The following is a 15,242-nucleotide window of genomic DNA, read 5'->3' as shown; positions in this document are numbered from 1 at the left end:
TTATAGCCTATGAGCATTTTTGTGGATAGTTTCATTTCAATAAAAATGTTTTTGTTTAAAAAAATCTGAATTAAAATTATGCATATCTAAAAGTTTTAATTCCAGTAATGCCAGAGCACCAGCCAGTAGCGGTACGTGGATAAAATCACTGGGGAAGCCAAGCCCGGAAAAAAAGGCATATTACAACCGGTGTGATAATTGCGTTGTTTGCTCTATAACCTTTTAGTTCATATGCCATCCTGATATATAGGCCTAAGGCCGAGACACTAAGAAGACAATAGTCACACAGTGGCAGAATAAATTCAACTACATGTTTGTTTCATCACAAAACCGGAGAGCAACATCTGTCAGGTGAAGTCCACAAAGAATATTGCATGTAACAAACAGTACATGACCTAAAGCATGGTCAAGCAAATGAATGTTTCCGACATTTTCGGACTACTAAACAACTATTGATGTAGAACCACAGAGAGTTACCGCAAGTCGCAAAGAAAACAGGAGCTGCCTCCACTCTTCCAGCACCATTTCAACTTCAACATCATCAAATCACCTATGCTTAGTCTAATACAGTGACAACTTAAAGATACCAAAAACAATTTAGTCCAATCAACGTAAGCTAAATATGATGTGGCTGTCCATGGCATTCATTTCTGTGTGTATGTGTCTGTGTGCAAGTAGAAAAACACGTTACCCTACTTATAGAGGAACGCCAATACCATCCTCCTCTTTTTCATGTTGTGGCACTCCCCAGAAGGAGCAGTCCTCCATAGGAATCAATGGAATTCTACAGTATTTCAACTAAATGTTTCAAGGACAATGGGGAGGGAGTATCAAGATGGAGGCACGGTAGCTTCAAAACAGCAATTTTTTGGGGGAAGCCTGGCTTCTCTTGGCATCCACGAATACATGCCACTGCCTTTCTATCTTGACTTGAGCTATGTATAGCACAGGAGGCTGCTGAGGGGAGGACAGCTCATAATAATGGCTGCAATGGAACCATGTGTTTGATGTGATTTGATTTATTAGGATCCCCATTAGCCAATGGTGACAGCTAGTCTTACTGGGGTCCGACACATAACGAAAAAGACATTACAGACTAAATACTTTACAATTTACATACAGTACATTTAAAAACATTAACAAAAAAATAGATAAGTAGTGTGTGTGTGTGTGCATCTATACATGTCAGTACATACACACAACAAGTAGGTCACATGGAGTAGAGGCGTTGTTACGTGAGGTGTTGCTTTATTTGTTTTTTGAAACCAGGTTTGCTGTTCACTTGCGCTATATAAGATGGAAGGGAGTTCCATGCACTCATGACTCTGTATAATACTGTACGTTTCCTTGAATTTGTTCTGGACCTGGGGACTGTGAAAAGACCCCTGGTGGCATGTCTGGTGGGGTAAGTGTGTCAGTGCTGTGTGTAAGTTGGCTATGCAAACAATTTGGAATTTCCAACACATTGTTTCTTATAAAAACAAGTGGAAACGTGTTCGATACCATTCAATTTATTCTGTTCCAGCCATTACTACGAGCCCAGCCTCCCCAATGAAGGTGCCACAGGCCTCCTGTGATCTCTAGTGAAGTGCAACATTGTATCAAATCAATCAACTGGGTCCAGCCTGAAGATGTATCTAGAGAACTTGCAACTGTATCACCTAGCCTATTCTGGGCCCTCAAGTCCCTCGCCAGTGAGCTCGGGGCAGACAGCTGTTTTTTGTGACGTTTCCACTGGATATATGGGATCATCACTCATAATATTTTGCTCTTTCATACCGAGCCTTGGTGATTATCGAGACTGGGAGAGTGTTGGAAAGATTTTTGAAATAGGCCTACTGTGAGGAGCTATTATCATTCGCAATGAATGTAAAAAAAAAAAAAGTTTATTAGTGGTGGACATGGTGAGTTAAGACAATCAGAAATCCGACTTTTCCAAATGGACACTTTCCTACATGTGTGTGTGCTCCCTCAAAATTATTAGGACAGAGAAACCAGACATGTTCATTTCTTACATGGATCCCACCAAATAAAAGACAATGAAATATTTACAAAACTCGTAAATGATGGTTATGAAATAAAACAAAACTTGTTTCTCACAAGTGTAGCAGGTTGCGAACTATACAAACAACATTTTCGGTAAATGACTAATTAATAGGTTAGCCTACACACATTAACAGAAATGTATGTAACCAAATTACAGGGATTAATGGTATATTTACTAGGCCTGCTGGTGACATACCTAATGGGGAATTGATCAAAATAAACAATCAAAGGGCAAACAATTCACACAACGAACAATGAATGTGCAAGAATTGGTGGGAGACAGCTGAGCGCATTCTGGAGAGCTGAGTGCATGCATTCTGGAGAGAGACGCGCCAAATATTCGCCACACACCCCTCCCCCTCTTCTTTCAACATTTTAAATTATACTCAAAACACATTATCTTCACATTTATTTTAGATGCTTTTCACTGACAGCCTCACCTCAATAATCAGCTAGGCCTATTGCCACATGGGCTGCCCAAACAAATTGCGGGCTTCCCAAATACGCATAGGCCTTTTTTTAAAGAAGCTAATGATCGTCTATGGCTAAGTCATGCTCTCTGGTGAAGTATTTTGAATGAATTTATTTAGACAAGAGTAATTATATAATTTTGGCAAAACATCAATTTACTTTAGGGAAAGCCAGCATCTGAACCGTGCACTTGCCCACTTTCCTTTCCAATTTGCAAGTGGCTGAAACCAGAGATCTGTAGGACTATGTAATGACGAGATGCTCATGTCTCCGCCCTAACAATGGGAGTCGTTGCCCCGAAGGCGGGAAGGCAGGCGACAAGTTTAGGTCTGCATATTAAGCCCATAGAAATGCATTGGGCTTATTCTGGACAGATTCTGGCTAGAGTGAGCCCTCTCGGGTTGCCTCTTCCTCTCTGCTGAAACTATCTCACTGGAGAAAGCATCAGAGCGAGTGATAAAGTGGTCCTCTGTTTTACTATATATAGCCCATGTATCTGATGCTGTCTGGACAGAAATAGTATGACATGCCACATTCTATTTGTCCAGACTATATCAGATACATGGTCTACACATACTGAGACAGAGTGGAGCGGTTTCGCTTGCTCGGATGCTTTATCTGAGATTTATGTATCTTTCTGTCGGCGTGCGACTCGGTCAAATACATGATCAATATTTCAATATTTTATTTGGACGGGCAAGGAGGTGTGGCCCCTTAAAACCCACCCATAACGCAGGCCCTGGTCGCAGGTCTGTGGAGATCTTCACAATTGCTGTAATAATCTGCGCAGAACCTCGAATGGCATTGATCACTTGCACCATGTACTTATCATGTAATCTCAACTGCAATGCAGGTAATTTGGTACTCCTATTAGATGAAGCACAGTGATAACACATTTTATCCGTTGTATAAATATACAACATATCTGACATTGCATTCCCATTTCAACTTTGCTGTGCTTTAAAATGGTTGAAGGCGCATTGATAGACATTTGGGTGACAACTAAACCAAAACTATGACATTGTTTTCCATTGGAATTTAGTTGCACTTTTAGATGGTTGAAAGCATTGCTATAACACATTCAACTAACTTTTGGCTTTCTTTTTGAGTGGGTGAATATAGGTTGTAATGTTATTGATCAACGTCTCAACCAAATATTACCTAATTATCCACGTTGAAATTACGTGGTGTGCCCAGTGAGAAGGGTTGGTCTCCCACACAGATTAATCCTGAACTAAAAAGCTCTTTCAACTGAGAATCTCCATTGAGAAAACTGGTCCTGAGTGTTATATTTGGATGCATTTCAGTACGTTTTCATATCTAGTGATTCCACACTATCATTCAATCCATATTCCACCACCTTTGCATGCAATAATCTTCACAACCCATAGATGGCAGGAGTGAATGCAAACTGCAATTTTACATTTAGGCCACAGGGTGCTGACATAAGAAAAAAGGTTGTTTAGATTTCTCTACACATTAACATAATCATGCATTGATGACAAGTTAATTTAAGATCCGGCCCATGATGTTGTAGGCCTTCACACATTCATTGTTACTCTTCCTGTTTGAGATATTGGTTATTGGATCATTCATGTGTAATGCTTTCTCCAGGCGGTAAAATAAATCATAATTATACACCTTTACAACCATACATCTTTTAATAAAAAATATTGATACAGAGTATTTTCCATATACATATAAGTTGAAGAAACTTAAAAACACTGCACATAGTTGTCTATGGTTGAGCATATATACATAAATTAGCACAACAGCCATCAGTGTGTATTCATACGTTCCGTTATAAGTAATCAATAGCTAGTATTTATAAAACGTTCTGTGACATTAAATGATTATATAATTTGTTTTTCTTTTTAAATTCTATCCCTGTGTTACATAATGCATATACATTACAGTATCACAAAATAAAAAAGGCCAGTCTTGAAAAAGATGAAACAATATTCATCTTTAAAACAACAACAAAAGCATTTGCAATTGAATACTACTACACATACAAGTATGTCAACTACTGTATGTTATTTTGAGTCTGAGCGAGTCTCCATACTAAAAATTATGTCACACACATCCTCTGCGATGTTGTGGCTAATCCTTTTTGGCATTTGGCATTTCTTCCGGTCTGACCTTCTGTGCGCATAAAACGGACATAAGAGAATGTGTCTTACATCAAATCAAATAACATTGTATTGGTCGCATACACATATATATCAGATGTTATTGCAGGTGTAGAAAAATGCTTGTGTTACTAGCTCCAGACAGTCTCTCTCTCTGCTCTAGTGTACTGGCAATAGCTATTCTCCAGTGATATAGAGGTTGAGGATAGGCTAAAAGGAAAAACCTACATGCATCATTTAAGCTGTTCTATTCATTTAATTCCAGCCATTAATATGAACCAGTCCTCAGATTTAAAGTGACACAAACCTCTACTTCATATTTAACGGGTAGTCTTGTGTGCAACGCTTCGTTTCTTGGATCTACTACAAGTGTCTTGTTCATAACCAAGGGGAACAACATTACCTTGCTACACACAGACATGTCTGAATAGAGCAAACAAGACTAAGGGTAATGTTTTGCCAAAGTAAATGCTATCAAAGAAATCCAGATTGACTCAAGGGTAGTTTGATCAGTGACATAGCCAAATCACTTTGTAATTGTTTTATGCCTTGTATCTTTTATGCCTCGTATGAAAACACAAGTGCCTCATCTTAGACTCATTTGATATGACACCTTTTGGGTCTATATACATGAATACATTTGTCATCAGCTTGGGATGTTGACAAGTTGAAACCACTTTGGTTTTGTATCCAGTCCGTCACATATGCTTCAACGAATAGCCTCAAATACATCCGAAAGCAAAATCATTATTTACAATTTCTTTGTGGAGAGCAACCCAAAATCATTACAACTCAATGGTAGAACCATACATAACCACTATCTTAGTCGATAAATTCAATGTAATAGACATAATGTGTCAAATTGTATTTTATATTATAAGCTATTCCTATGCGGTAAAAGAGTACAGTTTTAAGCGCTGTGCCTAAAGAGCATTGGCATTAAGTTTAATACAAGGTACATGAAAACGCAACATTTACTTTGGATTTAGAAAATGTTGTAGAAAATGTAATTCTAGTATGACCAGTCTTTTTTTTTCTTAACTGCATGTGGCTAGGCAGGTGTTCAGCAGTAGTCCACCATATTTTTACACTAGTATACTCATTTGAGAAGACATTTTAATAGATATGAGAATAAAATGATTAATATATGCAAATTTGGTTTGAAGCACAGGGCGGCAGATAGCATAGAAGTTAGAGCGTTCGAATACCACAGCCAACAAGGTGAAAATCTGTCAATGTGCCCTTGAGCAAGGCACATACCGTGGGGAAAAAAAGTATTTAGTCAGCCACCAATTGTGCAAGTTCTCCCACTTAAAAAGTAACAAAGCCTACCATCAGTAACACACTACGCCGCCAGGGACTCAAATCCTGCAGTGCCAGACGTGTCCCCCTGCTTAAGCCAGTACATGTCCAGGCCCGTCTGAAGTTTGCTAGAGTGCATTTGGATGATCCAGAAGAGGATTGGGAGAATGTCATATGGTCAGATGAAACCAAAATAGAACTTTTTGGTAAAAACTCAACTCGTCATGTTTGGAGGACAAAGAATGCTGAGTTGCATCCAAAGAACACCATACCTACTGTGAAGCATGGGGGTGGAAACATCATGCTTTGGGGCTGTTTTTCTGCAAAGGGACCAGGACGACTGATCAGTGTAAAGGAAAGAATGAATGGGGCCATGTATCGTGAGATTTTGAGTGAAAAACTCCTTCCATCAGCAAGGGCATTGAAGATGAAACGTGGCTGGGTCTTTCAGCATGACAATGATCCCAAACACACCGCCCGGGCAACGAAGGAGTGGCTTCGTAAGAAGCATTTCAAGGTCCTGGAGTGGACTAGCCAGTCTCCAGATCTCAACCCCATAGAAAATCTTTGGAGGGAGTTGAAAGTCCGTGTTGCCCAGCGACAGCCCCAAAACATCACTGCTCTAGAGGAGATCTGCATGGAGGAATGGGCCAAAATACCAGCAACAGTGTGTGAAAACCTTGTGAAGACTTACAGAAAACAATGTGTCATTGCCAACAAAGGGTATATAACAAAGTATTGAGAAAAGTATTGAGTTTTGTTATTGACCAAATACTTATTTTCCACCATCATTTGCAAATAAATTCATAAAAAATCCTACAATGTGATTTTCTGGATTTTTTTCCCTCATTTTGTCTGTCATAGTTGACGTGTACCTATGATGAAAATTACAGGCCTCTCTCATCTTTTTAAGTGGGAGAACTTGCACAATTGGTGGCTGAATAAATACCTTTTTCCCCCACTGTAACTCTAATTTGTTACAGGGGCGCCCTACTACTATGGCTCACCCTGTAAAACAACACATTTCACTGCACCTATCCGGTGTATGTGGCAATTAAACACATATATATATATATATATATATATATATATATATATATATGTGTGTATATATACACATACACACACACACATACACACACACACACACACACACACACACACATACATACATACAGTTGAAGTCGGAAGTTTACATACACTTAGGTTGGAGTCATTAAAACTCGTTTTTCAACCACTCCACAAATTTCCTGTTAACAAACTATAGTTTTGGCAAGTCGGTTAGGACATCTACTTTGTGCATGACACAAGTCATTTTTCCAACAATTGTTTACAGACAGATTATTTAACTTATAATTCACTGTATCACAATTCCATTGGGTCAGAAGTTTACAAACAGTAAGTTGACTGTGCCTTTAAACAGCTTGGAAAATTCCAGAAAATGATGTCATGGCTTTAAAAGCTTCTGATAGGCTAATTGACATCATTTGAGTCAATTGGAGGTGTACCTGTGGATGTATTTCAAGGCCTACCTTCAAACTCAGTGCCTCTTTGCTTGACATCATGGGAAAAATCAAAAGAAATCAGCCAAGACCTCAGGAAAAAAAATGGTAGACCCCCACAAGTCTGGTTCATCCTTGGGAACAATTTCCAAACGCCTGAAGGTACCATGTTCATCTGTACAAACAATAGTATGCAATAATAAAACACCATGGGACCACGCAGCCGTCATACTGCTCAGGAAGGAGACGCGTTCTGTCTCCTAGAGATGAATGTACTTTGGTGCGAAAAGTGCAAATCAATCCCAGAACAACAGCAAAGGACCTTGTCAAGATACTGGAGGAAACAGGTACAAAAGTATGTATATCCACAGTAAAACAAGTCCTATATCGACATAACCTGAAAGGCTGCTCAGCAAGGAAGAAGCCACTGCTCCAAAACCACCATAAAAAAGCCAGACTACGGTTTGCAACTGCACGTGGGGACAAATATCGTACTTTTTGGAGAAATGTCCTCTGGTCTGATGAAACAAAAATAGAACTGTTTGGCCATAATGACCATTGTTATGTATGGAGGAAAAAGGGGGAACTTGCAAGCCGAAGAACACCATCCCAACCGTGAAGCATGGAGGTGGCAGCATCATGCTGTGGGGGTGCTTTGCTGCAGGAGGGACTGGTGCACTTCACAAAATAGATGGCATCATGAGGAAGGAAAATTATGTGGATATATTGAAGCAACATCTCAAGACATCAGTCAGGAAGTTAAAGCTTGGTCGCAAATGGGTCTTCCAAATGGACAATGACCACAAGCATACTTCCAAAGTTGTGGCAAAATGGCTTAAGGACAACAAAGTCAAGGTATTGGAGTGCCCATCACAAATCCATGACCTCAATCCTATAGAAAATGTGTAGGTTGAACTGAAAAAGCGTGTGCGAGCAAGGAGGCCAACAAACCTGACTCAGTTACACCAGCTCTGTCAGGAGGAATGGGCCAAAATTCACCCAACTTATTGTGGGAAGCTTGTGGAAGGCTACCCAAAACATTTGACCCAAGTTAAACAATTTAAAGGCAATGCTACCAAATACTAATTGAGTGTATGTAAACCTCTGACCCACTGGGAATGTGATGAAACAAATAAAGGCTGAAATAAATAATTCTCTACTATTATTCTGACATTTCACATTCTTAAAATAAAGTGGTGATCCTAACTGATCTAAGACAGGGAATTTTTACTAGGATTAAATGTCAGGAATTGTGAAAAACTGAGTTTAAATGTATTTGGCTAAGGTGTATGTAAACTTCCGACTTCATTCATACATTCATACATACACTACCAGTCAAAAGTTTGGACAATCCTACTCATTCAAGGGTTTTTCTTAATTTTTACTATTTTTGACATTATAGAATAATAGTGAAGACATCAAAACTATTAAATAAAACATATGGAATAATGTAGTAACCAAAAAAGTGTTAAGCAAATCAAAATATATTTTATATTTGAGATTCTTCAAATAGCAACCCTTTGCCTTGATGACAGCTTTACCCACTCTTGGCATTCTCTCAACCAGCTTCATTTCAATTAACAGGTGTGCCTTCTTAAAAAGTTAATTTGTGGAATTTCTTTCCGTCTTAATGCGTTTGAGCCAATCAGTTGTGTTGTGACAAGGTAGGGGGTATACAGAAGCTGTCCCTATTTGGTAAAAGACCAAGTCCATATTATGGCAAGAACAGCTCAAATAAGCAAAGAGAAACGACAGTCCATTATTACTTTAAGACATGAAGGTCAGTCAACACGGAACATTTCAAGAAAGTTTCTTCAAGTGCAGTCGCAAAAACCATCAAGCGCTACGATGAAACTGGCTCTCATGAGGACCGTCACAGGAATGGAAGACCCAGAGTTATTTCTGCTGCAGAGGATAAGTTCATTAGAGTTACCAGCCTCAGAAATTGCAGCCCAAATAAATGCCTCACAGAGTTCAAATCACAGACACATCTCAACATCAACTGTTCAGAGGAGACTGTGTGAATCAGGCCTTCATGGTCGAATTGCTGCAAAGAAACCACTACTAAAGGACACCAATAAAAAGAAGAGACCTGCTTGGGCCAAGAAACACGAGCAATGGACATTAGTCAGATGGAAATTTGTCCATTGGTCTGGAGTCCAAATTTGAGTTTTTTGGTTCCAACCGCCGTGTCTTTGTAAGACGCGGTGTGGGTGAACGGATGATCTCTGCATGTGTAGTTCCCACCGTAAAGCATGGAGGAGGTGGTGTTATGGTGTGGGGGTGCATTGCTGGTGACACTGTCTATGATTTATTTAGAATTCTAGGCACACTTAACCAGCATGGCTACCACAGAATTCTGCAGCGAAACGCCATCCCATCTGGTTTGGGCTTAGTGGGACTATCATTTGTTTTTCAACAGGACAACGACCCAACACACCTCCAGGCTGTGTATGGGCTATTTTACCAAGAAGGAGAGTGATGAGTGCTGCATCAGATGACCTGGCCTCCACAATCCCCTGACCTCAACCCAATTGAGATGGTTTGGGATGTGAAGGAAAAGCAGCCAACAAGTGCTCAGCATATGTGGAAACTCCTTCAAGACTGTTTGAAAAGCATTCCAGGAGAAGCTGGTTGAGAGAATACCAAGAGTGTGCAAAGCTGTCATCAAGGCAAAGGGTGGCTATTTGAAGAATCTCAAATACATTTTGATTTGTTTAACACTTGTTTGGTTACTACATGATTCCATATGTGTTATTTCATAGTTTTGATGTCTTCACTATTATTCTACAATGTAGACAATAGTAAAAGTAAAGAAAAACCCTTGAATGAGTAGGTGTGTCCAAACTTTTGACTTGTACTGTATATATATTTTATTTGGTCCTAATCTACACAGATTATACAATATGTGGGGAATACATAAAAAAGTTAAACATCAGTGGGATCCACGCATCGACTGTTCTTACAGTAACACACAGGCAACACACACATGGACCAGTGTGTGTCATGACATCTTGTCAAGTCCCCGTTTTAAAGTGATGTCATAGAATGGCCTTCATAGGACATGGTAGATAGAGGAGTATAATACAATCTTTAAAAAAGTTGCATTGGAAAACTTTGTAAAAAACACATTGATTGATAGTACAATAAAAAAAAAAAAAGATCCTGCACAGATGTTTGAAATCCAGATCTATTCATCTTTTGCATACAAATTGAGTATAAAAAGAGTTTAAAAAAAAAAGTACTTCCATATACTTCATTAAATAAAACTGCCTCGTGCAGCAACACAGTCTGTCTTTTTTAAGGTTTTACTAATGATCTCACTGCATTTTGACCGGGTCAAATGCCCCACCTTCGAGGGCCAATTCAAGCTTTAATGCTTGAGTTAGACATATCTTAGTGGAAGTTTAATATTTTCCTTTTGAAAATCTATGTGAGTAAGTACAGCATTGAAGGGTAAAGGGACACTGCACCATGGCAGACTGGCGTTACACCAGCGAGCCGGCCTGGTTCTGAGCTGGCACCATGATGGGCACCCCTCCCATTCGGGAGATGTTGGACGCTGTCACAATGGTGGGCAGAGGTGGTGGGCACGGGGCAGGAGGTGCTGCCTGGGGCTGGGTATAGGTCTGTGGGTGCTGGGGGTGTTTGGTTCTGGGCATGGGGCTACCATTGGCACTGGGTGCTGCAGAATTAGCCGGTTGACCGCGGGGCAGGTTTGTAGCCACGTTGTAGCCGTAGTCCGGCAGGGCGTGGCCGTGGGTGGAGGCTCCATGGCGTGGTCCAGCGCGGTAGCCAGAGACGCTGCCTGTGGCTGTGATGATGGAGGCGGTGTCGGAGGGAGGGCGTTGGGGATAATGCTGGAGGTGGTGGTTGGGTTGGTGCTGGTGATGGGACGAGGGCTCCCTCTGGTGAGGCCTGTTGGCAGTGGTGGTAATGGAGGAGAGTGTGCCGTTCTTGGAGACCACGTCCGATCCCGAGCCGCCGCTCTTGGCCCACGAGATGCGCTTGGGCGCCTGAGCGTCCTCCCTGGGGATGAAGAGAGTGGAAAAAGAGGGGCGAGAGAGAGAGAGGGAGCAAGGGAGAAGGGGTGAGAGACTGGCTGACATGCATTTGGGCACATGAACGCACGCAACACAGCAATAGTGTGAAAGTGAGTCTAACTTGATGTCGTTGGCCCGGTCCTCCTCATAGTCTCTCCTTCTCCTCAGGAGGCAGACGAGGAAGAGGATGATGAATATGAAGCCCAGCACAGAACCCACCGTGGCTCCGGCAATCATCCCTGCGTTAGTCGCTGGGGAAACACACATATACACATTTGCACTACAGATCCGTGGAATAGTCCCTTCACTCTCCAGGGTAAATAAGTATTTTAGCCGGATCAAGAGCCTTTTGTGGTCGAAACGATAATAAAACTAGGGCAGCATGTTTTTGTACATTATTTTTGTTCTTACATGAACTGTCTACCCAGCTCTCTTCCCCCAACAATGCAAAAACAGCAGCCTGTAACTGTTCAGTGTTTTTAAAGGACTAGGCAGAAAGCTGACTTCTTTGTGGCAGCGTAAAGATACAAAGAACGTACAGACAAAAAAGGCAATTAAACCTCTAAATTAAATGTCAATGAATGTATTTATCAGAGCAGCACCAACCAACGTCCCTGCATGGCCTTTTCCACCAAATTTATGTTTCCTTTAAAGAAGCTTAATTGCATCTATTTTAGAGTCTCCCAGACAACTTTGAGGAAAGAAATGTTAGTGGGTACTAGATGAGAGAGAGACATGAGTTAGCTACCTAGTGCAGGAATTTCAACAACAAAACTATACAGTGTATATATATTATTTTTAATAAATGTGAAATGTGCATTACACCGTTTTTAGAGGAGGGCACATTAGATGAGGGAAAACTCAATTTTAGTGAAGGGCAGTGCATCAGTCCCATTTAAAATACATTCTTAAATTACTTGCTCTGGATATCTGCATGCTCTGGTTTTCTAAGCCATTTCACGCACCAGGAGTCAACAATATTAGGAAGCACATTTCTCTACATTCTGACTGGTCCATATAGTGTATAGTGAGTCATGTGGGTGTCCAGTGTTGTACTATTACAGTACTACTTCAGTACGTACAGGTGATGACCTCCAGGTTGATGTAGCAGCTGTCATTGCCGGCCGTGTTGCTGGCCGTACACACATACTTCCCCGACATGCTGCTGCTCAAGTTGCTCAGCTTCAGCGTGCCCGTGTTTTCATCTGTAACGCACGCACACACACGCGCAGAGAGAGCGATATACACCTATACAGTGTCCATATTAGGACAGCATTGTCAGTCCTGCTGAGACTGTTGCCGTCCTTATATGGACACTGTGCATTGATCATATGAACTTCCTCATCATTAAATCACTACTAACCAGAAAATAAAATGTACCAAACAATGTGGGATACCTATCTAATTATTGCATACCATAAAAGGAGGAAATAAATTATCTAACTATGGGAACACTGACTATGGGTTTGGAAAAGAGGTTCAAATTCAAATGAGTGCATTTGAGGAGAGTAAAATGAGGATTCAACCTCATATATGCTTTAATCTAGTCCCAAACAGATTAGCCATTAAATCTCCAAGTCAAAACCAAAACAGAACAATGACACAGATATACCAACTGAAACTCAGAGATTTGTTTATGCACCATCCTTTTAATTGCCTGTGCCATTTTACATTAAGTGTCCTTAAATCCATATAGATACATGGTAGCCACATACGCATGTAGTGTATACCTGGATTATTTGATCCATTTTATTATTTTATCAGCGGCTACACTGTCATTCCCTAGCACCTGTAAGTTTAGAACACTTAATGTAAAGTGAGACCTGATTGTTTAATGACTGCCTCAATTCACATTTCACTTTCCAAATCCCTTTGCCATTGGCAAAGTTATACCCTCTGCTTTGTCATTACATTTGCTTATGGTATATACAGTACATTTCTTTCCAGAGCAACTGACATTAGGTGCTTACAACAACTTGGCTGAATGACATACTATAAAACAGTACCCTCAAAGCTCTTATTCTCATCAAATTGTAGAAATAGAGCATGCTACAGCTGAAATATAGGACATTTACAATAAATACACTGTTACTAAAGCTAGACCACTATGTTTCAGATGTCACGCAGCAGTTAGTTACTCACTGAGCATGGGAGAGAAGAAGACCTCGGACGGGGGGCTGGTCTTCTTCCACTTGTACATTGGGATGGGCTTGCCTGACTTGGACTTGCAGCTCAGTGTGACGTTGCCCTTCAGAACTGGCTTCCCTGACAGAGAGCACTCTGGGACAGCAGGAGGGACTGAGATATAGGAGAGAGGTTTAGGAGATAGTTGACCATTTGTGATGAGATGCTGAGTTAGAGACAGAATTTGAATAATGACATAAAATAATGTTTAGGAATTAGGGTAGTGGCAAACTATTGTATTAAGACACATTCAGGAACATGTGTGTACAGGTATGTGGTGTGCATGTACCTTATGTGGGTATAAGTGAAAGTACAGCACATCTGTAAGTCGCTCTGGATAAGAGCGTCTGCTAAATGACTAAAATGTTTTAAAAAATGTAAAATGTGTGCGTCTTCTCAGCATTTGATCATACAGTGCATTCGGAAAGTATTCAGACCCCTTGACTTTTTCCACATTACGTTACAGCCTTATTCTAAAATTGATTAAATTAATGTTTTTCTTCATCAATCTACACACAATATCCCATAACAACAAAGAGAAAACAGGTTTTTATAAATTTTAGCAAATTTGATATTTTTTATAAACAGAAATACCTTATTTACATAAGTATTCAGACCCTTTGCTGTGAGATTCGAAATTGAGCTCAGGTGCATCCTGTTTCCATTAATCATCCTTGAGATGTTTCCACAACTTGATTGGAGTCCACCTGTGGTAAATTAAATTGATTTAACATGATTTGGAAAGGCACACACCTGTCTAGATAAAGTCCCACAGTTGACAGTGCATGTCAGAGTAAAAACCAAGCCATGAGGTCAAAGGAATTGTCCGTAGAGCTCCGAGACAGGATTGTGTCGAGGCACAGATCTGGGGAAGGGTACAAAAACATTTCTGCAGCATTGAGGGTCCCCAAGAACACAGTGGCCTCCATCATTCTTAAATGGAAGAAGTTTGGAACCACCAAGACTCTCCCTAGAGCTGTGGGAGAAGGGCCTTGGTCAGGGAGGTGACCAAGAACCCGATGGTCACTCTGACAGAGCTCCAGAGTTCCTCTGTGGAGATGGGAGAACCTTCCAGAAGGACACACATCTCTGCAGCACTCCACCAATCAGGCCTTTATGGTAGAGTGGCCAGATGGAAGCCTCTCCTGCTTGGAGTTTGCCAGAAGGCACCTAAAGGACTCTCAGACAATGAGAAACAATATTCTCTGGGCTGATGAAACCAAGATTGAACTCTTTGGCCTGAATTCCAAGCGTCACGTCTGGAGGAAACCTGGCACAATCCCTACGGTGAAGCATGGTGGTGGCAGCATCATGCTGTAGGGATGTTTTTCAGCAGCAAGGACTGGGAGACTAGTCAGGATCGAGGGCAAGATGAACGGAGCAAAGTACAGAGAGATCATTGATGAAAACCTGCTCCATAGCGCTCAGGACCTCAGACTGGGGCGAAGGTTCACCTTCCAACAGGACAACGACCCTCTGCAAACAGCCAAGACAATGCAGGAGTGGCTTCGGGACAAGTCTCTGAATGTCCTTGAGTGGCCCACCCAGAGCCCGGACTTGAA

The 15,242-nt window shown here is 40.9% G+C and overlaps 1 protein-coding gene across 2 annotated transcripts in view; it reads right to left on the bottom strand.

Moving 5' to 3' along the window:
• Positions 1-10,291: 10,291 nt before the first annotated feature.
• LOC121573941 (endothelial cell-selective adhesion molecule-like) overlaps positions 10,292-15,242 on the bottom strand; it is a 69,694-nt gene continuing 64,743 nt past the window's right edge. The window contains exons 4-7 of one of the 2 annotated variants that reach the window (XM_041886354.2): positions 13,639-13,794; positions 12,579-12,701; positions 11,618-11,747; positions 10,292-11,482 (exon numbers count right to left, since the gene is read on the bottom strand). In XM_041886354.2, the coding sequence (XP_041742288.1) occupies positions 10,942-11,482; positions 11,618-11,747; positions 12,579-12,701; positions 13,639-13,794 (950 nt within the window). In that variant the 3' untranslated portion in view covers positions 10,292-10,941. Of the gene's footprint in view, positions 11,748-12,578; positions 12,702-13,638; positions 13,795-15,242 lie in introns of both variants that reach the window. The other variant, XM_041886353.1, reaches the window with a different exon arrangement.

This window comes from Coregonus clupeaformis, chromosome 9 (genome assembly GCF_020615455.1).
Source record: "Coregonus clupeaformis isolate EN_2021a chromosome 9, ASM2061545v1, whole genome shotgun sequence".
NCBI classification, from domain to species: domain Eukaryota; kingdom Metazoa; phylum Chordata; class Actinopteri; order Salmoniformes; family Salmonidae; genus Coregonus; species Coregonus clupeaformis.
Note: the sequence above shows the minus strand (reverse complement) of the source record. Positions and strands in the feature narration are given on the sequence as shown.